This window comes from Ornithorhynchus anatinus, chromosome 8 (genome assembly GCF_004115215.2).
Source record: "Ornithorhynchus anatinus isolate Pmale09 chromosome 8, mOrnAna1.pri.v4, whole genome shotgun sequence".
NCBI classification, from domain to species: Eukaryota; Metazoa; Chordata; class Mammalia; order Monotremata; family Ornithorhynchidae; genus Ornithorhynchus; species Ornithorhynchus anatinus.
The window spans coordinates 19,106,787-19,131,027 of NC_041735.1; the positions used below are offsets into that span (position 1 = coordinate 19,106,787).

At 48.4% G+C, this 24,241-nt stretch overlaps 2 protein-coding genes across 3 annotated transcripts in view; both read right to left on the minus strand.

The window, feature by feature from the left end:
- Nucleotides 1-13,653, minus strand: part of SRMS (src-related kinase lacking C-terminal regulatory tyrosine and N-terminal myristylation sites) — a 35,784-nt gene extending 22,131 nt beyond the window's left edge. For both annotated transcript variants that reach the window (XM_029070810.2, XM_029070814.1), the window contains exons 1-3: nt 13,540-13,653; nt 8,055-10,924; nt 2,136-3,175 (exon numbers count right to left, since the gene is read on the minus strand). In XM_029070810.2, the coding sequence (XP_028926643.1) occupies nt 2,136-2,509 (374 nt within the window). In that variant the 5' untranslated portion in view covers nt 2,510-3,175; nt 8,055-10,924; nt 13,540-13,653. The remainder of the gene's footprint in view (nt 1-2,135; nt 3,176-8,054; nt 10,925-13,539) is intronic.
- The window catches only part of LOC100075357 (peroxidasin-like), a 68,001-nt gene continuing 54,410 nt past the window's right edge, over nt 10,651-24,241 (minus strand). The window contains 18 exon segments of the mRNA XM_029070674.1: nt 10,651-10,738; nt 13,540-13,646; nt 15,313-15,409; nt 15,506-15,620; nt 18,246-18,318; nt 18,320-18,380; nt 19,317-19,533; nt 19,536-19,574; nt 19,577-19,687; nt 19,690-19,834; nt 19,836-20,579; nt 20,582-20,623; nt 20,626-20,661; nt 20,664-20,717; nt 20,719-20,748; nt 20,750-20,797; nt 20,799-20,833; nt 23,821-23,978. Coding sequence (XP_028926507.1) covers nt 10,651-10,738; nt 13,540-13,646; nt 15,313-15,409; nt 15,506-15,620; nt 18,246-18,318; nt 18,320-18,380; nt 19,317-19,533; nt 19,536-19,574; nt 19,577-19,687; nt 19,690-19,834; nt 19,836-20,579; nt 20,582-20,623; nt 20,626-20,661; nt 20,664-20,717; nt 20,719-20,748; nt 20,750-20,797; nt 20,799-20,833; nt 23,821-23,978 — 2,200 coding nt within the window.

Below are 24,241 nucleotides of genomic sequence, written 5' to 3' on the forward strand. Positions count from 1 at the left end.
CAGGATGTTTTAATAGGAGCTTGCGTAAGATACTCTAATATGTCTAATATAGTGATGACCTAGGGAATGACTCATGGGATACTACACGATTACACTGGAAACATCCTAGAGGCATAAGACCAAGCATTCAGAACTCAGAGGTGATGGTGACTCATCATTGTTAGAAAAGAAAAGACTGAAAATGTGTGTGGCTTCCAAAAGGAAAAATCTGGGTGAAGCAGTGTTGTCTAGTGGAAAGAGTATGGGTCTGGAATTCAGAGAACCTGCGTTGTTCTAATTCTTGCTCTGCCATTTGTCTGCTATGTGATCTTGGACATGTCAATAAACTTCTCTGTGCCTCAGTTTCCTCATCTGTAAAATGGGAATTCTTATGTGTTCTCCCTTATACTTAGATGATGAGCTCCATGTGGGGCAGAGACTGTGGCCAACTTGATCATCTTGTATCAGCCCAGGCTTAGCACAGTGCTAGGCACAGAGAAAGCACTTAATAAATTTGATAAGTACTATTATTCTTGTTATTAAAAGATCCATAGCATATTGCTACAAACATCAGAAGGGACTAACTTCCCTTATCACAGCAGTGAGTATAGAAGGGGGTTAAACAGAAGTCTGAGAAAGGGGGCATGCCCTGGGGTTGGAGACCTACTATTTATTATTGTCTCAAACCCACCCTAATTTTCTCATCTCCAATTCTGGACCTTAAAACATTGCTGCAAAGCTCCTTGCCTCAGTTTTCCCATTTCTAAAAGGTTCATCAATTGATTTTGAGAGAATGTGTGTGTGCGTGTGTTTACTCAGCCCAGAAGCTAATTTTCTACGACTAGGTAACTTTAAAGAAATCACATTTTACAAGAAAAATAATTGGTTTAAGAAATTATTTCAACAACAGTGAGTGGGAAGTAGGAGCTACTTTGATGAGAGAAAAAGCAGCCAAGGACCTGAAATAATGTTGATGAGCAAAGTTAGTAATTCCTCTTGAGCAGTTAAGTGGGTGCTGAGTTCTCCCTGCCTGCCTGGAGCAAGAGCTGGTTTGCTTGAGAAGTGAGTGATTTTATCCATCTACACTGGGAGATCATGGTTCCATTATTTGGAAATTTGAGTCCATCCTCTAGCATTTACATGGATGGCTTCTTTTGAGCCTGATTGACTGGTATTCTTGAATTTGCCTCTCCCACTGTACCTGGATGAGAGCTTCTCTAGTGACAAGAACTTGGAGTGCAGAAAAGTCACCGATACAGTAGGAGATATCGAAAGAAGGAGATATGTCTCCTGCTCTGGTGATCTTGATGCAGGCCTCTAGGCACTAGGCTCTTCAGTAGTTTCGAGGAGGCAGCCTCAGCAACATAACCTGTGGTTCAGATTCTGGGACACTTTTGAAAGAAAGCTCTAAACCTCCACATTCATGGGAAACCTGGTAGATTTGACTGAATAAAATAAAAATCATTTTTCTCACAGACTATCGTGTAGATCGTAAGATCCTTGAGGGTAGGGATCAGGTCTAATGACTCTATTGGTCTTTTCTAAGCATTCGATTCAGTGTTCCATGCGCTTAGTACAGTGCTCTGCACAAAGTAAGCGCTCAATAAATAGTTTTGAATGAATGAATGCTCTGCCCACAGTAAGTGCTCAATAGATACAACTGATTGAGTATACCATTGATTTGTCTGAGTACCACCTAGATGTCTTTACTCTTAAATTAGTTAAAGTATAATCCTACTCAGTACAGTATCCCCAAGGACTTCAAATCTAGTATTTCTTTTTCCAAATCATTACACAAAATCTGATTACCTCTCTGGAAGATCATAGATGAAAGAGAAGAGCTATTTGATAACCTAGAAGATAATTCCTAATCCCTTCCTCCTCTATTATTACTAGAATCCAACCATTACTGTACCATGCAATAGAAAATAAAGTGTCTGCGGCTCAAGAGAACTCTGAGAGAAGTTTCTGCCCGTGAGAAGTTTCTTCCAACACCCTGAGCTCAACTTTCTGTTTCCTGGGACCCTACTTCATGAATGATCAGAGAGAAGCCACTTTACTGTAACTCCTGATTCATCTTGCTCAGCTTTGAGACTCACCAAGATCCCATCTCTTAGAAACAATGGAACCGGAACAGTGGGAGGTGAAATACTTACGGTTGGGTGGAGAAGGACTCATGAGTTGCCTTGGCTACATAATTAATGGGGACCAGTCCAGTGCTGGGCCTCCCTGAGAGTCTCCTGGCGAAGATATAGTCCCCCTCTTCCTTAATGGCAAAGAGCTTGTCTCCCCGATTCACACTCAGCTCATCCGCACACCTGGCCGTGAAGTCATATAGAGCTGTAAAGAGAACAGTGGACGAGGGGCTGCCAGGCTGGGAGGAGACAGGATCGGGGTCCGGATCGAGGTCCATCGTGACTGGATCAGGCCCCGGATACCTGGGAATACAGTCATCAGGGATTTCTGTAGGCCAAAGCTTATTCCAAAAGAAGGAGAGGAAGGTCAGCCTCTTTCTTAAGAAAGGCTCCATCTCTTCCGGAGAGCAGACAAGCGGCACGATGCTGTTGTCTCATAAGGATCCGCTGGACCAGAACCGGTAGCCAAGAGGGTTTCGGTCCGGTCGGCTGGCCCCGCCAGGTGGGGAACTCTCCTAGGTCATCTTCTCCGGGCTCCACAGTGCCGGGGAAGTGATCTCTCGCACACTGGGAACCGACTGTGTGTTTTCTTTACTTGGGACTTCCTACTGGGGAAAGTGAAACTGGAAAAGCTGGTGTGACCTGTTTGCCGTTCGACTTGAACTCCTTAGCTGAAACACGCACACACATCTGGCTCATCAACCACAGCTGGAGTTGGCTTAAATTCTTTGGGATAATTGCCCTCAAAGATGTGGGAGGAGGAGGAGGAGGACGAGAGATGGAGTGGGGTGGGGAAGAAGGACATACATTTACCAATAATAGGAAAATCAAAATTTAGCTTCCTGGAAATCACAGTGTTTACCCTAGAAAATTCCATTATTCAAATAGCTAATGGAGCTTAAACTAGAAAAATGGTCCTTAAAAATACCTCCAATTATTGCTCTTCTTGTTCTTGTTGAAGGAATCAACCTATTACCTTGTTATTTAAAATGGCTACTGAGTGATGTGTCTTTTCTCCCTTAGGGGTAGCAGGAATAGCTGCTGCTGCAGGCTCTGGGACCCTAGAGAAAGCCAGAGACACCATTAATTTGCAGAACTGATAGGGGTCTAACTGGAGAATAGGGATGTGCTGGATTACCTTGGGATGATTTTTACGGTGGCACAGTCCCCGCCTTCAAGGGGCTCCCACTCCATCAAATATAATAATAACAATTGTGGTGTTTGTCAAGTGCTTACTCTGTGCCCGGCACTGTACTAAGCACTGGGGTGGATACAAGCAAATCACGATGAATGCAGTTCCTGTTCCACGTGTGGCTCACGATCTTAATCCCCATTTTATAGATGAGGTCAGTGAGACGCAGAGAAGTAAAGTGACTTGTGCAAGGTAACACAGCAGACAAGTGGCAGAGCCGGGATTAGAATCCATGACCTTCTGACTCCCAGTCCCGTGCTTTTTATGACACCAAGCAGCATGAAAAGATGTAAAATACCAGAAATCCTTGGCCATCTGCTGCTTGGATTAGTGGATGAGGAATCAGGAACAGTTTCAGACTTTGAAATGACATCAGTGAAATTTTGTATGCATATATCCGTAATTTATTTACATTAATGTCTGTCTCCCTCTCTAGTCTGTAAGCTTGTAATGGGCAGGGACTGTGTCTATCAGTTCCATTATATTGTATTCTCCCAAGAGCTTAGTACTTCCATCAGTGGTTTTTACTGAGCGCCTCCCGCTCTACACACAGTAAGGGCTCAATAAATACCATTGACTGATCAACTGATTGATGGATTGTTTTTACAGCTGCTCTTCTACCTAGAATTTCCCCAGCTGGGAATGGGTGGCAGTTCTTGGGACCAAGAAAGTGTCTTAGAGTCACCATCTTCCCTGTCTTTCAAGCCCGACATCTTGGAAGTACCACTGACGCCTCCCTCTTTCTGTCCATTCACAGTCAATTTGTTGTGAAATCCTGTTTGTTCTCCCTCCAGAACCCACTTTTCCTCTACACCCAGATAATCACCATGCTAGCCCGGGCACATATGGACTACTCAGCCTCTTTGCTGACCTCCCTGCCTCCTTCCCTCCCCTCCGCTCCATACTTCACTCTGCTGCCAGATCATTTTTCCAAAGTATCATTCTGCACATGGCTCTCCAGCCCTCAAAACCTCCGATGGTTGCCCCTTCCTCTCCTCATCAAGCAGAAACTCCTGGTAATTGCTTTTAAGCCGTTCAATCACCTCTACCTCCCACTTTACTCATTCTCTTTTCCCTCTACACCCTTTTTATCAAGCTAACCTACACAATCTGCCTCATCCTCGCCTCCCCTGTCAATGACCTCTTGCTCAAGCCCTTCCCTGGCCTGGAACTCCTTCCTCTTTCATATCTGACAGACCACAGTTCTCCAGTCCATCTCCTCTAGGAGTGTTTCTCTCCACGACCCCAACTAGATTACAAACTTCTCTAAGGTAGGGATCTTGTCTTCTACATTTATCGTACCCTCCCAAGTGCTTATTCTGTCCCCAGTAGGCAATCAATCCAATTGATTGATAGATTGAGAGGGAACGTCTCCCTTTGTGCTAGAGCCCAACTAAGTCAATATGAACAAGCTCTTTCTGGCCTCTCCACCCTACCGTGACTCAGAGGAGGTGAAGTCTGGGGTCAGAGCAATGTCTTTGTCATTGGGGTTGGCTCCCCGGGTTTCCTCCTGCAGCATTGACTATCTTCCTCACCCTCCTTCTCCCCTCTTTCCTGAGCCCTTATACTAAGTAAGCATCCTCCACGGCTGCCCAGAAAGCAGCAGGAAGGTACTGGAAGGAAGTGTGTCATTTTTCCTTCTGGGTGTTTTCTCAGGCTCTCCGGATCCCATCTTTCTGTGGCTTCCTGGGGGCTAAAACCCCACTCACTCCCCCATTCCAAAGCTGGGGTCTCTCCGGGACCTCAGTAGGAAAGATGAACAAACAGGTAAAACAGGAGAGAAGGGGAGAAAGGAAACAATGGGTAGCAAGAGAAGCATCATGGCCTAGTGGGTCGAGCATGGACCTGGGAATCAGAAGGTCATGGTTTCTAATCCCGGCTCTGCTCTGTCTGCTGTGTGAACTTGGGTATGTCGCTTCACTTCTCTGTGCCTCACTTGCCTCATCTGTAAAATGGGGATTAAGAGCCCCATTCGGGACAGGGACTAGGTCCAACCCAATGTGCTTGTATTCCCTCCCCCAACCCCAGAGCTCAGTACAGTGCCTGGCACATAGAAAGCACTTATATACCACAATCATTATTACTGATATATACAGGAAGAAAAGGGAGACAACTATAGAATGATATGAAAAGCAAGACAAAAGAGGAAGGCAAAAACCTAATGGAGGAAAATAAATTGACAGGAAATCAATGGGGAGAACTGGTTCAAAAGTGAAAGGGAAGCATCAGGGAGACCAGAAGGCATGTGAAACAACAATCAAGAGGGATCAGAAAGATATATGAAAGATGGCTTAGAAGGTCAACAGAGAGTGAAAGAGAAGGCACCCTGGAGAAAGTGCAGGATAGGTGAAAGGCTGCATGGGTCACTGTGTGGCAGAATAGAGATGGGCCTAGAGAAGCGGCATGATCTAGTGGTTAGAGCGTGGGTCTGAAAGTCAGCAGGACCTGGATTCCAATCCCAGCTCTACTATGTGTCTGTTATGTGACTTTGGGCAAGTCACTTCATTTCTCTGTGCCTGTTTTCTCATCTGTAAAATGGAGATCCATTCATTCAATCATATTTATTGAGCACTTACTGTGTGCAAAGCACTGAACTATGTGCCTCCCGGAGTACAGTACAACAATAAACACATTCCCTGCCCACAATGAACTTACAGTCTAGAGGAGTTTACAGTCTGCGAGTCCCATGTGGGAAATGGACTGTGTCCAACCTGATTAGCTTTGATCTAACCCACTGCTTAGAACAGTGGCTGACACGTAGAAAGAGCTTAACGAATACCATGAAAATAATAGATAGATGAATGGATAGATGGAGAGAGAAGAATGGAAAGGTGAATGAATACACTATGGACTGGGAAGCAGCATGGCCTAAGTGGAAAGAGAACAGGCCCAGGAGTCAGCCCAGGATTTTAATCAGCTCTGCCACTTGCCTGTTGTGGGACCTTGGGCAAATCACTTATTTTCTCTGTGCTTATGTTTCCTCAAATGTAAAATAATGATAAATACCTGTTCTCCCCTCAACTTGGGCTGTGAGCCCTGTTTGAGACAAGGAGATATGTCCAACCTGATCGTCTCATACCTATCCCAGTGCTTGGTCTAGAGTTAGCCCTTTACAAACACTACAGCTATTATTATTGTGAATCTCAGTGGGAGAGGAGGTTAAAAAGTAAAAATCATAGTGTGAGAATTAATTTGAAACAAAAGGGCCCCCAAAGCAGAAGGAAACCAGGAAGGGCCATTATTCTAGATTGATTGGTGCTCCCTTTGGAGAGGTTCCAGGGTGTTCTAGGGTCTCGAATGTTGGAAAAGTCAGGAAGACACACCACGGTGTTCCGGTGTTCCTGCTCTTAGAACCTAGTGTCCCTCGAAACAATTGCATAACCAAATGAGAGTGTTTGGCATTGGCAACTGGGGAAAGGGAAGGAAAAGGGAGGGGATGGGCTTGGGGTACAAAAATGTTCCAGGCAGATAGCATTCCCCCATTCATCCAGTTTGGAAGTGACAACCATCTGGATCACAGTCACCTGAGCTCCCCTCCCGCAAAAGGGGTGTAGCACCCTCTTGTTAGTCAATGAGGGCAAACTCCTGGCAGGCTGGGTGCATGTCATTAAGGTAGAGCACGCGGAAGCGTGGGATTAGCTCATAAAAATGTGTGTTGCAATCTGTGTCTCTCTCAACATTCACATCTTAAGAAAGTGATAGAAAACGAGAGAATGCGAGAAGTCAAGGGGAAAGGAAGGGGTGGGGGGGGAGTATGGGGTGGAGGAGCAAGGAGGTGAGAAAGGAAGTCTTCTTGGGTCCTTTGTTTATACCTCTGCCTCGTTCAATTGATCTATTTTTTCTTATCCCACTGGTTTGAGAGATCTGATTTCCAACCCTTAAAGAAACTCTTCTCTAGACGAGAAAGGATCAAAAATGGCATTTCTCTTTCACCCTCCCTCTCTAATTGACACAGTGAGGTTTCATTCTTTCAGGTATTCCTCCTTGAAATCAGAATCCTTCAGACAAGGTGGGGCCTTCTGCTTGCAGTTTATTACTAGATGAATCTCTTGCAGACACATCACTTTACTTTTCTTTCTCCACTGGCTTTATTTCTTCTAGGATCATTTGGAAGGATATTTGAACAACAGTTATGTAATAAGTGGACTTCAAATAGCTTTTGCACAAGACTATTCACTTATTTTACTGGTTTACCGCCCTCGGGTTAGCAAGGAGAATACAATTAAAATAATGAAAATGAACAAAGTTTCTAAAATGATGGACTTCTGAACTTTTCCAATTAAAAGGTGCCTCTCTCCTCTTGAAAACCTAGACTTACTTTCTTCTAATAATTTCATAAAAAATCAGAAAACAAACTAGGCTTGAATATGGAGGAACTTCTGTATTACAAAATTCCTGTCAAATTGATGTTTTACACAGCTGCACAAATACACAGCCATCATTACTAACAGAATGAGGGCGAGGTCACTGTTGTAGATTAGTGTGATGATTTCTAAAAATGGCAGAAGTGAATTTTGAGCTCCTTGAGGACAAACAAAAGGCCAATCTCAAAGTACCTTTGGGTTTCTTAGGATCAAAACACTGATGTCTGGAAAACACCATCATTGGTAGGGATCTGGATATAAATCTTAATAAGGATGTGGTTGGATCACAGGTCAGGAAACAATAACCAAATTTTAAAACCATTAATTAGTTTTCAAAAAAAAGAAAAAACAAGGTAGGAGAACTGGTCAGAAAGCTTAGCTTACCTTTAAGCTGTCCCATGACAGATGGGTCCCCAGTGCTGGAACTTGGGAGGTGGAGAGGATTATCACCATTCTTTCACAGCAGAACTGCACGAGCTTTCTTTTCCATACTGGATTTCTTGGTTGGCTCTATAGGATTCACTTGACCATCTTGGATGAGTTCAAAGTACAAAGCATAGACTTAATAATACTTTCCTTGTTATTATCTGAACTCAATTCCCTGCTGGGGTCAAGGAGCTGCTGAGTCTGGGGAGTATAGGTCTTCAGACACTGCTGCAAAGGGAGGAATTTAGAGAGTCAGGGGTATACATATGGGGGAGGCAGTGGCTGAGTTGGATAACCTGATTGGTTGGTAGCTAAACACATCTGCCCCCACCAGTGCAATATTAAACTTTAGTTTCAGATTCCGAGACGATGGATGGAATTTCTGCATCCAAGGCAAATGAACTGTTGCTTTTTGTTTTTTTAAATCTTATGCAGAACACGTTCCGCCGTTAGAGAAGCTGAACTGGATTTCTGTACCAGGACAATTAAACATAACTGGGAACCAGCAGAAAAATCATTCGTTAGAAAGAACTTTAGTAGTTTGTTGGAGAGAGTCACACATGAACTCTAGCCATGATTTTAAACATTTTTATTTTCTTAGAAGAGTTCCTGTCAAAATTACTCATATGAGACTATTCTTTTGGTAGAAGCTACAGCTACTTCTTAGTGAAAACTGTTTCAAGGCTGTTTTAAAGAGCTACTTTGTTGCTAAAACAAAACTAATTTTCTAGCTACCAAGGGCTAGGGGTTTCTACTATAACAGAATTCAGATAATGGAAACAAAAATACCATGTAAAGAAAATGCATAGAAAGAAACATGAAACCAAACCAATTCAAGCAAACAAAATGAGAATTAAACATTCCCATGCATAATTTTAAAGGGACAGTAGAATGAAAATAATTTGGATGAAAAAATTTGGTCCATAATTGGTTTCAGAAATACACTTTCCACAGTGCATATTTTGGTCAGTCAACAGTTTTGAAAAGTCCCAAGAAGAACGATATCTCTATGAAAACATCTTCCATAACCATCGTATTGGAGGCCTCAGAGGAATTTTACAAAATTCTTCCACTTGGTGGACTAAAGGATCTTAAGCATAAACCTGTGTGAGACGAGGAGAAGAGATTTAGGAAACAATTGTAAGCTCCTTGAGGGCTTAATATTCTCCCAAGTGCTTGTACAGAACTCTGCACACAGTACGCAGCATAATAAATACAATCGAGTGATTGGCTAACAGGCAGGCAGACAGGACTTTTTTAAGCACATTGGCCTGGTTTCTTCAGCCAAACATCTCTGTCTTTTGCCCCTAGACCCAGGGAGAGGGGTTCCTGGTTCCGGGTCTCCCCGCCACTGTTGCCCCATGGCATTAGGAGAGACACTCCTAGCCTGTGGCAAAGCCTTGAGGAGGGGAGGGAAAGGGAGGCTCCCTGTGAGTGAAAAGGATCAATTTAATTCCCTTGCCCTGGCAGGGTGCTGAAAGCAATGTGAAAAAGGACAAAGGATGAGTTGTTGAGAGTTTACCATCCATGAAGTTTGGGGACGCGGGGCCCGAAGTGGAACAATCGTGTGCTTAGGGTACCAATTACAGAACAATGCAGGGGCGGAAAAGGGCTGGAAAACTGCTACATCAGCCCTGAAATCAGCCTCCACATTTGCTTTCCTTGTGGCATCAAAGACTCCTGCCAAGGAGCAGATGCAGATGAGAGGGCTGCCATGAGGTACAGCGGAGAGAGAAATATTAGCACCAGAAAAGTCTCTCCACACCATAAACCCTAGATTGTCATCTGCTCCACGGGTCCCTGCCAGGGGAAGCTGTGTATTCACCAAAACACTGAATCCAGCGTACAGTACTCTCTGAGCACCTAATTGATTTAACCCAGCCACTTGGGTCCTTGGCTGGCATACTATTATGTTTAATTATGTGACATTTGGTTCCAGGTTGGGAATGAATGCCGGGGCAGTAAATCATCTAACTACAAGCCTGGCTGGATAAACAAACCTGCCACCATAAACCCAGCCAGGGGAACATCTCAAGTGGCTGGAATTTTCCAGGCGAGAGGAGCGAGACAGGTTATATCTCTGTCACCTGTGGGAGGTCTCTGATACCCCTACCTTTGGGCAGTGAGATGCATTTCACCCACACATTTCTTAGCTGCTTAAGGGGAGTTCTGAGAAGACAGAGTGCAGCTTATGACCACCCCCTCCCCGCCCACCCCGCAAGTGAAGTTTGGGAGAAATGTCTTTGCCGGGGTGAGAGAAGAACAGGCACAGACAGGAGGCTGAAGAGAAGGCAGGATGGGAAAATCAGTGGGAGGGCAATAAAGGGAGAAATGTAGCGGGAAGACTGATGGGTAGGGCAGGAGGGGAGAGGGAGTCGAGTGTTGGAGCTTAAACGAGTGGTCATTCCAACCGTCAGAATAAGCCAGAAGTGGTCATGGGGATTAATTTTTTTCTCAATCCACTTCCTGAGGGCTAGTCCTGATCAGAAAACATCCCAAATAGCCCAGAATCCTCCTGCTGAAGGGGTGGTAGCAGTTTTAGGGGGAAAAGAGACTATCGGGCGGCGATCAAGCCAACGCCAGCCACATCTCTGCTCTCCTGACTGAGAGCGTGGTTGGAGGGATACTGCCTCTGAGAGGTCCTGGATCAGACCCCGCCGAAACTGAGCAGAGGCTCAGGGTCAGAGAGCCAGGCGGCTGTCTGAGGCCATGGACCGAGTCCCCAGGTGGAGCGGCGGACCCAGAGGCAAGGGGCCAGGGAGGCACTGAGCTGGGGCGGAGGAACTTATCCGGAAACCAGGGTGAATCGTTGAAGTGTCTCGACAACCCTGCGGAGGAAGAACAGATAGCAGGTAGTGAACTCTCACGGCAGCACACCAACGGCTCCCGGCCAGTGCTTCGTGGAAACGAGTCCTTTCCCTGCCTTTTCCCTTCCTCTTTCTGCTCCGGAAACAGCAGGTGAAACATTTTTAGAACTTGGTGAATGACAAAGGGCTACTGCGAACTTCTGGACCCAACCCTACCTATGCCAAGTAAAGGGGTAATCGCATAATTGTGCTACTATTTGGATTCATGGAGACAAAATAATTGGATACACGAAAGAATTCTCCATGGAAGTGAATGGCCAGCTGACTAGCTAGATGAAATTTTCCAGGTCCTTGGCACCGGTCCAGCTTGAGAACGATCCTCGCCTTTCGGCATCAATGTATTTATCGCTCCTTGGTCTGACACAACGCCACTGTGGAGAGCTGCAATCTGGAGCCCAGAAATAGGCCACCGCCACTTCTCAGGAGAGGGCTCCCAGGGTAGACTCTTCTTTTCCTGCTCCTCACTACAAATGTGAAAATCTTGAAGGTTTGGCAAGCGACTAACCTGGCCCAGACCTGGGAATCCAAGTACAAATGATCTCGTCCTAGCTCTGCCACCATCTCTGTGTGACCCTGGGCGACTCACTTAACCTGTCTGGGCTTTAGTTTCCCCACCTATAAAATGGGAGTAGTAATCCCTGCCCCTACCTATGCTCAGGATGCAGCCTGGTCTGTGAAGTTTTCTGAGTTTTTGGGAGACAGGGATTAGGGAAACACACAGAGGTATTATTTTTAAATTTGAGATAATGCCAGAACCTGCTTCAGACAGTAAACCAGGTATGCTGTTGCCTCAGGAGGCTGCATGGGCGGGAAGGGATGGCAACCATACAACCTCTCACAGAGATGGCCACGTCATTGCCTTTTTCTCAAAGATGGTTTAGGATGGAAAGTGGTGCATTTCGCAGGGCTATAAATCAGGGTTTTAGGGCTGAGCTGCCGAGGCCAATTCAGTCAGGGTAGGGCAAAGGGCCAACCGAGCTGTGCGGAGTGGGTGCAGGTTGGGGCAGGTGGGAAAGCAGCAGGGACAGAGGAACTCTCTTCCTCAAAAAGACTGTATGTGGTGTCCAAAGTGTTACATGATGGTGCATTTGAAACTTTGGAGGAGGCCATTTTGACCCCTTCTCAGTGCGGTCCAAATGTCTAAAGTCAGCCTAGGATAATGTTTTCCCCTGGAACCTCTCCAAGCAGAACACCAAATTTAACGACCATTAGAAGAGAGGATGGAAGGGCCTTACCATAAATTGCAGAGCAGAATTCCATACACTTTTATAGGTTAAATATAGAATTACTGGGTGTGGAGCTTTGGGGTTCAGCCCAAGAAGCAGAAGGCCAAGAGGAGGTCATATCCTTGGAGGTAGAGGCCTAGGCTGAATATTACTCCAGCCTCTGCAATACTATGATATAGTATGATCCAGAGACTCAAATCTACATTGATTATGAGCTTAGAGGACCAACTCTGTTTGAGAAGCTATAATTTTTAGATGAACAATGGAAAAGTTTGGGGGACTAGGTGACTGAAGAGGTTGCTGGGGGATCCTTTTTCAAGGATATTATGGGTGATGCCCACATGCAAGAGGGCCAGTTGCCCAAAGGCTCCTTTAAAGAAGCTCAGAGTCAAGGAAGAGACTATGGGAGCCTCCACCCAAGCATAAGAACTGGGCAAGTTACTGGGTTTGTAGTTGACAGGAGGAAGGGGACCCTGCATGGCGGCATGGTGAGAAAGGAAGCGGTCAAAAACCGACTGTCAGTCCACTGACTCTTTTACGATCTAGAAAATTAACCCATTTAGACTGCACTTTTCTTGGTCACATTACTGCATTTACATCTACATAAACAAAGTCAACCTTAACTTGGACCATCGAGAAAAGTCCATGGGTTTGGCTGGGTTGAGCCCCTGGCAATCAGCTTAGGCTAAATAACCCTCCTCCCAGCCACATCTCACCTGCTGCACTCAGAGCATGTAGAGTTGAACTCCCTGCAGGGATCCGGCTCGTGGCCAAACACACACTTTTTATTCCTCCCAAGGCTCCCTCCTCCCTGTGCCTTGTTCTTGCTTCCCCCACCTCTGACCTCCTTGCTCATATCCTACTTCCTGCCCGGAGCTCCCTCCTGCTTCAAATCCTCCAGACCACAGCTCTCCCCGTCTTCAAAGATCTCCCAAGATTCCACCTCCTGCAGGCCTCATTTTTCTCACGGCAGGTCATTTCTTCCCAACTGTCCTCTCAATACTTACACACTTATAGCCAGCTGAAGCACTTTTCCACATATGGTATTAAGTACTCCATTCTAACACTTATTTGAAGAATAGCATCCAATTTCTCCATTCTCTTTTTTCATATCTGTAAATTTTGTTAGGGCCTTTCTGTCCTGTTCAACTGTACACAGCTTGAAGGAAGACCACCGTATCTTTTGACCTCTACATACTTCTCCCAAGGACTCAGCTCCGTGCTCTGCACATACGTAGGAGCTCAGTAAATACCACTGATTGATTAATTGAAATGCCAGGTCACATTTGGTGCGACCAGTCTGCACTATAGTTGCGCTTGCCAGATCTACTCCAGGAAACAACGACTCACCCACTCTTCAATGCAAGAGGGACAGTCATCTCCTCCTCCACTTCTGACCTGTTCTCTTCCGCATCTTTGTTCATTGGTGGCTCCTTGATGCCACCGAAGATGGTCTTCTAATGCATTTACTGGGGGAGTGGGAGTAGAGCAATGCTCAGAAATCAATGTGCTATAGTCTGCCGACGTAACACTCATTACACATGAGGATTAGTGAAGAAATGGCGCGAGACTTCACAGGAACAGGCTAGGGAGAAAGCTTTTCATTAAGGAGAATATTTGATTAGAGACTTATGCAGATGTTGCCTCACAGAATGAAATTATTTGTTAGATCTGTAAAGACACTGATGCACCCCTCTAAAGTCCCATTAGGTGTGGAAGACATGTGGGAGGCAGTTGTTGGCCTCATGAAAGAGCACGAAGCTGGGTTCTAATCCTGGTTTCCGCCACGGGCCTGCTGAATGACCATGGATAGGTCAGCTTGAACTTTTTGCGTTTTCAGTTTCCTCAGCTGTAAATAGGTGATAAATACCTAGTTTCCTTTCCCTTTATGACTACCTGTAGGACAGGGATGGGTCCATTCTGCTTCTCTTTATATCTACCCTAGTGCAAGTGCAAGGCATATAATGAAATGCCTTATAAATATTGGAATTTTTCTTATCCAGACTGCCCATATCAGAGCACTATTGAAACAGTAAAGTGCTGGAAGCACCTGATTCTTGTTCTTGAATTATTTCCAAATGGATGTTTTTCTGGACAGAATGCCTGAGCTGGGGACTCCACAGTGGTGTGGGAGCTGGGCTGCCCCTCGCTGGCATATCCCTGCCCCAGCACCACTCTCTGCCCCAGTCGGTGGTGCAGGGCCTGAGCAGTAGGCGTGCCAGGACAGCCATCCACCAGCACTTCCCGTCGACCCTCGCAATGAGCAGGCATGTGTCCAGGGTGGAGAAGCCGGCCTGAGGTCCAGCTGCTCCCGCTCTTTCGGCTGTCAGGACCCGAGTTCTGGACAGACCAGACGCCCAAAGGGTTCCCCTCATTCTCACCGGGCTGCGGGGTGGATGAGATCCGCTCTCGCCGCCACCACCACCACCGTCACAGTTTTAAAGGCCTGGCCACCCCTACCCCACAATCCCAACAGCCTGATGCTTGATCTTGACTGAAAGTGCCTGATCTGAGTTACTTTTTACTCTAATCCCAACAGCCTGATGCTTGATCTTGACTGAAAGTGCCTGATCTGAGTTACTTTTTACTCTGATCCTTGGCTCCCACATGACGAAGTATCCGGACTAGGGGTCAAGGCCAAGATTCCATAATAACCTTGCTGGACCTTCAAGGGGGGTTTCTGAAGTTGTTTTGCCCTCTCCTTCCTCCCCAACCTCCAACGTGGATAAGCTTCAAGGGCCACCAGCAGAAGAGGAGCCAAGTCATGGGTAATGATTAGTGACCCTATCAGAGTGATGTCCTCTTCTCTCTTAACCAGTTTAAGACTGGTCCTGCCCCAAATTTCCAGCTACCCTCCGTCAGCCAGGGTCCTGGGTGGACGTCTGTAGTCCACCCAACCAAAATTGAACCTTGGTTTTAATGGAAATCTCAAACTGGCCTCTCAGGGTCCTTTAGACTAGGGAAATTGGTCAGATCCCTCAGGGATTGTGGGGAGGGTGTGGAAGATGAAACTGCTGGCCTAGCCCCACCCCTATGTCTGAGGCCTCAGACAATGCATCTCTCTTCTGTGCCTTAGCTTGGGGAGGGAAGAACACCCAGATGCCCACAGAGAGCTCATGTTACCTGCTTCTGGAGGGAGGAGATGGTCTTTTCTAGTTCAGCCACAAAGGACCAAGGATCTTCTCCTGCAGATGGGCTCTTGGCAGGTTTTCTTGTCACACTAGAAAGCAGACAGATGGAGTTCACAGCTGGAGTCTGATATTCTCCTGAGACCTGGTGGCCTACTGGAGCTTCTGGCCAGCCTGGGTTCACCTACCTGGAATTGTTCCATTTGTGATCGGAAGGGTTTTCTTCAGGGTAACTGAAGCTGGGAGATCTCTTACCGCGGAATTGTTGGGAGAGAGCGTTGAACTGACCTCGGGACCTACAATCTGTGGAGAGGCACAGAGTGGGTCATTTGTTTCTGGTTTGTTTTGCTCCCTTAAAGAGCTCACCTCTATGTTTGCTCCCACAATGGACACCAATTTAATCATCCAAATGAACCCAGACCAAACCACCCATCATTAATTCATAGATTATGGCATTTGTTAAGGTCTGTTCTAAGCTCTGGGGAAGGTACAAGTTAACTGAGTCAGACGCAATCCTGTCCTGCAGGGGATCAGGAGAGAGAAGAGGTAGCTCCATTTTACAGTTGAGGAAACTGAGGTGCAGAGAAGTTGAAACGACTAGACCAAGGTCACACAGAAAGCAATTGGCAGAACCAGGATTAGAACCAGGTCCTTCTGACTCCCAGATCTGTGCTTTCTCAATTAGGCCATGCTGCTTCTCATGGGGTCTAGAATGAGGTTTCACCCTCCCATGGCCTCTATGCCCCTGGATTAGAGCCCACCATTTTCGGGCCAGTGGGAGAGGAGGCTCCAGAGCATCTCATCCAGTTTCCTTGGCCAAGAAAGGTACCACAGAGGCCAACCCAAAGCCAAGCCAGCCTGATCCTCCCCAAAACTGGGCCATGAGGATTTTCCTGGGGAGGCCTGAAAACACAAAGAAATCGGCTAGGAGGCTTTCTGGGTGGAGGCCGACAACGATGGGGAAAGAAGATTCATAAGAGGGAGCCAAGGGATTTCCACCTCATGCATCTTTACATTTGCCCCTTGCTCACCACATTTTAGAATAGATCCTGGAGGCCATTTGCTCATTTCCTCCATTTTCTCACAATTAGCATTTACTGAGTGCTTACTTTCTGCAGAGCACCATACTATGCAATTTGGGAGATTACAATACAGTTGGCAGACATAATCCTGCCCTCAAAGAGCTTTACAGTTCTACCTTTCTGACTCAGTCAAATCTTACTTTTTGAGCCCGTTATTATATGCAGAGCACTGTATATCGTGGTACTGTGCAGTGCTTGGCCGAGAGTTATAATAGAACAATAAAAAATGTCTTTCCCTGTCCAGAGCATGGCTTACAGTCCAGAAGGGGAGACAGGCAGTTAATATATAGATATTGACTCCACTGCCGATTGCCTCTTCTTCGCACACAAAAAGTTTTCCTGGACCCAGCCTTTCTTTCAGTATAATAGAAGGTCATTTACCTGCCTTGCGCAGAACCAAAACTAATTCTGACAACTCAGAGTTTCGTAATCAATTGGACAGGCACCTGCCCCAATTCGGTTCGGTTGTCTAAAGCCAGTTGTACAACCTAAATCTTTTGGAGGAGTTGGGTTGTAGGTATTTAGATCACCTGGGGTTCTACTGCTTCCCTTTTCAGGGGGACTTGGGAATTCTCAGCTCTCCTGTGAGGTTGGGGCGGCCGGTGTGGGAAGGAAGACTCAGCTGGAGGTGTCGGAGAAGGAAAGCTGATTGGAAGACGGGGCTGTTTGACTTGTCGCTGTGAGGGACCGAGGGCTCTTCCATGCCCGAGGTGTTGTCCCCCTTTGTAACAGGAGAGGGAAGAAGACTGGAAAAAGGAAGTCAGGGGGTGCCCTTTTACCTTCACAGCAGTCTTGCCATAGTCCGGAGATCCAACAGGGGGGATTTCTCACAGCTGACCATAGTCCCTGGGGGTAGGAGGCCACCTGGAAACATCTCTCTGGAGCTGCTGGATGTGGTCGCTGTTGTCACAGATGATACGAGCCAGGGAGCGCTTGGCGGATCTGGGGTGAGCTGGGCTGGGGTGAAGACACCGGGGTTTTCGTACCAGAACCTGTAGAGAATCGCACAGTAAGAGGGCTTGGGGCCTCAGGGGTGTCTGGTGGAGGGAGATAGACAGCTAATGGCCCAGAGACTGCATACTTACTAAGGTAGAGACCCCAAATGGCTAATAATGTTTCCCCCACCAGAAGATCTTGGCTCCTTAGTCTTAATAGGGCATGGCACGGTTGGACAGGCCCATTAAAACATGAAGAAAATTCCTCTGGTCAAATCTGGGACAGAAACAGAGGACTTTATGTTCCTCGACACCCTCCTCGAACTCCATGCTTCATGCTGAAAGAAGATCAGGTAGAGCAGCCTAAAGATTTCCCAGTACTTCATCTAAACCGATTTGGCCCCAGTTGTTATCACTGGAAAAAATGCTGGCATCCGGCATGCTCCTGCCAATGACTCTAGTTGAGAACGCGTAGAGCTCAGATTGCCAGTAGTGACCTTTGCATAGCTCCTGATTCTCTCCTTCCCCCTCTTCCCCATTCATTTTCTTTCAATAACCCTCTGCTCCCAGGAATGCGTGTGGAATCAGAAGAGCCCCCTACCTAGTTCCTCTCTCTCTGCTGGGTGATGGGGGGGGTGATGGGGGGGGAGAGAGTGTGTGTGTGTGTGTGTGTGTGTGTGTACATGTATCTTGAGGAGAAGAAGTAGCTGAAAGTATATGCAGAGATTGCCATTCCTATTGTGTTCTCTTCCAAAGTGAGCATTTCCCCTTTATTCAGGGGAGTGAGGGGTAATTTAATCACTTACCCCTGGATACCCAGGCACAACCAGCTGGACATCTGTCCTGAGTCCTCTGCACTCAAACCCCAGCTGAGAAGGTAGGGAGTTGGGCGCAGCCCCCACTGTGATTACCTGTCACATCCCGGAGCCTCCTGAACTGGGTGGCTAGAAGGCACATCAGGGTGGGTCCGACGCGGGTGCCGGGTAACCAGGTCTCTCACCATCAGAGCTGGAAACAGGTCAATGTTCTTGGGGGTCCCATACAGGCTGCAGGGCCAAGGCAGGAATCAGCGTCACAGGGTACGGCAAAGGGGAAATAGGAGATGGGTTCACCCATTCCTTCCTCTTCTAAAAGCTGTGGGGATCCAGCTTCCCCTCTTTCCAAGGTTCCAGCCAATGCTAGAAGGTGGAGGTTGGTTGGGGGGTGGGGAGGTTCTACCTTCGACAAATGCACATGGGGGGATAATCTTCGAGGTCTTGAGAATCCCCGACCCCCTGTGGAAGAGACTGACCAAGGCTCACGACATTTCAGTGGCTCTGTCGCTGCAAGGAGTGATGGGCGGCGGAGCCAACACGGGCTCTGGTCCAGCCCAAAAGGCTGGTGGGACACCAGGGCTTGGATCAGGCTTTCCTTCCCACTCTATTACCTTCCCCCTCACCTGTCCCTTTGGGACCCTCTGGAGACTACAGAGGCCCGGCACAATGGCCAGACATAAACTTGCACTTGTGGAATAAAGTCCCAGCAGCCCCTGGGAACAACCCAAAGAAAGGCCAGAATGTCTTCCTCCCTCCCTCCCCTGGTTCCTGTGGGCCGAAGTGGGGTTCAGTCCTCGTGGGCTCTAACTTCTCTCTAGCTCCTTGGTCTTTCAGCTGCTGCCTCCACTCTCCTGCTCCCAGATCCCCCTCCCCCAGCACCAGCCAACGCCCCTGCCAACCACGGGGAGTCGCAGGTGGCCCGGGACGAGCATGGGCAGCGGGGCAGCCAGGATGGCTGAGTTGGGGGCTAGAAGAAGTGACCAGAGCAGGGCCACACTGACCCAACTACTGTGGGTTTGCCAGGTCCGACTAGGGCTGGGTTGGTGGGGAGGGAGGGGTGGGCAAACCAACCAGCCCTAGCCACCAAGAATGAGCTCTTGGGCAGGGTCATCCGATTGACTCCGGAGCTCAAACCCCCGGCGGCCCGGTTGGAGGAAGCCAGCCTACCTCCTGAGCTTCTCTCTTATCTCCAGGGTCCTGATCTCATTTCTGAGGTCCTCGAATTCCTGGGCGGAGGTCAGATTGCAGAAGACCCGGAAGTCATTGTAGGGTGGGATCCCGTGGTCCCGCCCCCTCTGGATGTTGATGGCCGCCAAGTCCAGAGACACCGAGTGGGCCATGGAGAAGAGTTTTTCCGTCAGCTCCATGTTCAGAAGTTCCGTGGGACCCTCATCTTGCCGGGGATCCCGAAAAGACCCCTCAAGAGGGGTCGATGCCGCCTTCCTGGGTGATGCGAAAGGGCGAGAAGAAAGCCTTGTGCAGGGGGACGTGGCCTTCCGGCGATGTGGCTGGAAGGGTCTCGTTCAGCCGATAGAGAAGGGGTTGATGAGCGTGTGCCCGAAGCGGAAGGCGGCGGTGGCGAAGGCGTTGAGGATACCGGCATCGGTGTTGGGGTCGTACCCTCTGTAGTCCCCCAGCATCCTCATCCCGGCCTCCCCCAGGACCTTGGGCAGCCAGTGCGCGTTAAGTGATGTGCTGCATCTGGGCCCCGACGATCTTGCGGGCCTCGTGGTAGAGCGTGTCCCCGTCCCAGTGCGGGTTCAAGGCCAGCAGCTCCTTGGCCATGCGGTTGTGCTCCCGAAACCAGAGCGTGTGCATGGCGGTGAGGCCCAGCTGCTCATTGGCCCGGTGGTCGCCGGCCAGGAAGCAGGGTACGGGGCTCTCGTTCTCGTCCCGCATGCACTCCGTGGGCGGGCCCGTGGCGAACGGCAGCAGGGGCTTCCCCGAGCCGGGCGTCACCGGCCCCTGCTTCAGCATCCCCCAGGGGCTGCCCAGGTCCCGCAGCTCCCGGGACTCCTGTTCCGTGCTCCCGTACACGTTGGAGGCGTCCACGTAAGAGGTCAGGTGGTTGATCTGCTCACGGGCGTAGACTGAGTTCATCAGGAGGGAGGTCATGCCGCTGCCGCAGACGGGGCTGGAGCGGACGAAGAACATGCAGCGCCCGTTCCGCACCCGGGGGTCGTTCTCGGGGATCATCACGGAGAAGCAGGGGAGTCGTTGCTGCAGGCCCGGCTTACAGGGGGCTCCGTCGGAGAAGCGGGACATGCTGATGGCCGCCACCGTCTGGTCCAGGTCGTGGTCCAGGAACTGGCCCCACTGCAGAGCATCGTGGGTGAACCGGCCGTCGGCCGTGACGGTCTCCGTGCCCATCATGGCGGTGGAGACGAACGACCGGCAGCGGCAGGGGCAGCTCGGCCCGAGCCCTCGGCCGCCGCGGAGAAGCCCCGGGGCAGGTTGAAGCCGTTTCTGGTAGGCGGGCTTCAGTGAGCCGCCGGAAGGCGGTCAGGGAGGCCTCCCCCACGTCGGGTGCCGCAGGTTGTTGCAGGAGCCGTCGTGCGTGCGGTAGCGCTTGGTGGAAGCAGATGTCGGAGCAGTTTTGGGGTGCGGCGATGGGCGGAGCAGCCGGACAGGTTGGCGATCATGTTCAGGGTAGTGAGGGGAGACCAGGTCGTGTAACGGTAAGCCTGCGAGGGAACCCCAAAATGACAACCCGGGAGAACGGGCAGGGCTTCGCACCGGGCACGGTCAGCGCTATCCGCAAAAACCGACAACACCCGGTGCCCTCTTGGGGTGCGCCGCGGGGCTGGGCTGGCCCCCAGATAAACGCAAGGAAAGGACGCTGGGGTCCATCCTCCGGGAACCGGGGCTGCCAGCCATCAAACCGACCCAGGACGTTCAAACAACCGGGACCCGAGAGCTGAAAAAGCAAAGCCAGGGTTGGCACGGGCCCCGGAAGAAAAATCAGTGAGAATTTCAGTATCGGCAACGGGTACATATAGGCGGTTCCTCGGGGTTCTTTAGCTGAAGGACACCGACGAAGGAGGAATCGTTCTTATTCTTCCCCTTCGACCGACCTCCCTCTCAGGGTGAAAAGGAAGAGAGAATTAAGAGCTGCAGAGAGGTGCAGTCCCCTTACTGAAATCTGTTTAAAATTGTTCCCTGGAGCTGTGTATGCAGATGCAACCCCATTGGGACAAGAGACCAGCGGATACCCTCCTTGGCCGCTTGATCCTTTACCGCGTTTTAGCGGCCGTCTTCCGTGCCAGACTGTAAATACCTTGAAGGTAGCTATCAGGTCTATCAATTCTATAGTTCCCCGATTGCTTAGTACAGAGCTCTGCACCATAGGTGCTCAATAAATCCTACTGATCGATTAATTACAGAAGTCTTGATCGGAATTATCCCTAGATGGTCAACTCCTTGTGTCTTCTTCTCTTGTACTCTCCCTTCTGGGTCACCTACGCACCTGGATCTGTGAACTTTGGACCTTCGCTATTCACTCCATCCTCAACTCCATCGCACATGGGTATTATCTTTAAGTTATACATTATATATCATTTATATTATTGTCTGTCTCTCTCTCTCTAGTCTATAAGCTCATAGAGGGCAGGGAAAGTGTTTGCCAACTCTGTTACACTTTAGAGAAGCAGCGTGGCTCAGTGGAAAGAGCACGGGCTGGGGAGTCAGAGATCATGGGTTCAAATCCCGGCTCCGCCGCTTGTCAGCTGTGGGACTTGGGGCGAGTCACTTAACTTCTCTGTGCCTCAGTTACCTCATCTGTAAAATGGGCATTAAGACTGTGAGCCCCACGTGGGACAAACTGATCACCTTGTATCCTCCCCAGCGCTTAGAACGGTGCACATATTACGCACTTAACAAATGCCATCATTATCATTATTACTCTCCCAAACACTTAGTACAGACTGTAAGCCGGTCATTGGGCATGGATTGTCTCTATCTGTTGCCGAATTGTACATTCCAAGTGCTTAGTACAGTGCTCTGCACATAGTAAGCGCTCAGTAAATACTATTGAATGAATACACGTTCAATAAATACCACTGATTGATACTGTCCCAAACATTTAAATCGCCTGCACCCAGTAAGTGCAAATAAGCACCATTGCTATTATTGCTTCTACTTGGTAGTACAGTATAAAATATTCATTCTTTCGATCGTATTTATTGAGCGCTTACTGTGTGCATAGCACCATACTAAGGCTTGGAAAATACAATTCGGCCACAGATAGAGACAATCTCTACCCAACAAGAAGGTAGTCATATCGACTCTGAAAGTCAAGATGTTCTAGGTGCCCCCGAGACCTAATTGTTTCCTTAGCAAGGTCAACAGAGGCTGTAATTTAAGGCCTAATTAGCCTGCCTCTTCCTTTAGGATGACAACTCTCCAAGCATACTCCAGATCAGGAAAAGCTCAAGAGCAGCTGGAGAGTACAGCCCTGTCCTCTTCTGGACGGTGGATGATGCTGCAATTAGATTATCCTGTGCACTTCGTGCGTCAGCAATAGGTTAGAATGAGCTGGCTAAACCCAGAGAGTGACTCGTTTACCAGGAGATTGACTGGTCTTCATGAACCGGGCATTACTATGGGCTGTTAATAGGAAATTGTGGTTTCTTCTGCTAAATTGGCATTTGCGGAGAGCGACACTCTCAGCTGCGCTGTTTGAAAGAGAAAGACCAGGATATATATATCATCTTACAGCTCAGGGCCGCCGAGCCCTGCCCAGTTTGAAATTCTCCCCAGCTCAGCTTCCCCTTAACTACCTGCCTTCAGTTTCACTCACCACTCCTGCTAAGCAAACTTGCACACCATGTCAATCATCCTTTTCCCAGCACTGAACCATAGCGCATCCTGTTCTCTCCACTGAAACATTCCTCTCCCTCATCTCCAACCAGACAGGTTTCTCTCATCCCTCCGAACTCCTCCGGGAAGTCTTCCAGAATTAACTCAAACTGACTCGGATGACTCCAACCCATCCAACTCCCCTGTACGTTTCTGTTACTTGTGTTTATATGCATCTTTTATAATCCACGGCAGGGATTGTGGCTATTAACTCTCTTGGATTTGCCCAAGTGCTCACTACAGTAGACAGCCAATAAATACTCTTGAATGATTTCTAAAAGTGTTTCCCAAGCTTTTTCTGTTTGGACAGACTGCCTCTTTAAGTCCTTCATGACTTAAAAAAAATATCCGTGGCATTTTTTCAGAGGGAATTCCTGTATGAGTGTTCTGAATCCTTGGCTAAGCTGGGGTGGAGAGGATTAGGCCAGGTTCTTCTAAAGAGCATGCCTAATTCTTACTTATGAATTCTTTCCCAGTGCTGGTAGTCCACCTCTAGACCGTAAGCTTTTTGTGGGCGGGGAATGTATCTATCAACTCTGTTGTACTGTACTCTCCCAAGGATGCATATTTGTATCCTTCTGTATTGGGGTTTTCCTGTCTTCCCCAATGGACTGTAAACTCCTTGTGGGCAGACACTGTCTTGCTTTTCATTTATATGCACTACCTTCCCCACCCGGCCACCCACCCCCCAGCCCCAATGCCATGATCTGCAACAGGTAGCTGGCTCCTCATGGTATGGAATGAGTGGCCGTGAACGGATGCCCAGTCTCTGCTACGTGCGGGTCTGTCCGATCTGGGACAGTCTCCGCCCTACCTGTGGCATTGATGTCCACAATCAACCCTTGCTGCACATGCTCCTGAATCAGTTGCAGGGTCCGCTCGAAGATCTCGCCTGCTCGGGCCGTCTCGATGGTGTAAGGATCCCGAGGGTAGCGGAAGAGCGCCAGTAAGTCGTTGGGAGTTTTGGGTCGCCTATAAATGCAAACAGATAAAAGTGTGGCTACCTACGCACCCGCTCTCAGTCAGGGTTGCAAGCAGATCGAGAGGGTTTCAGAGAGAGAAAAAAAGGGTGAATTTATGCTCACAATTCTCACTCCACAGAACTATCACCCCAGTGGGAATCCTCATGATGTCTATATTATATTAATATTTATTTATATGTTCTCTCTGACTTCTTATGCTCTTCCACTCAAGACATCTGCTATTCCTGACAGTCAACTCTCAGGATTCTCCAT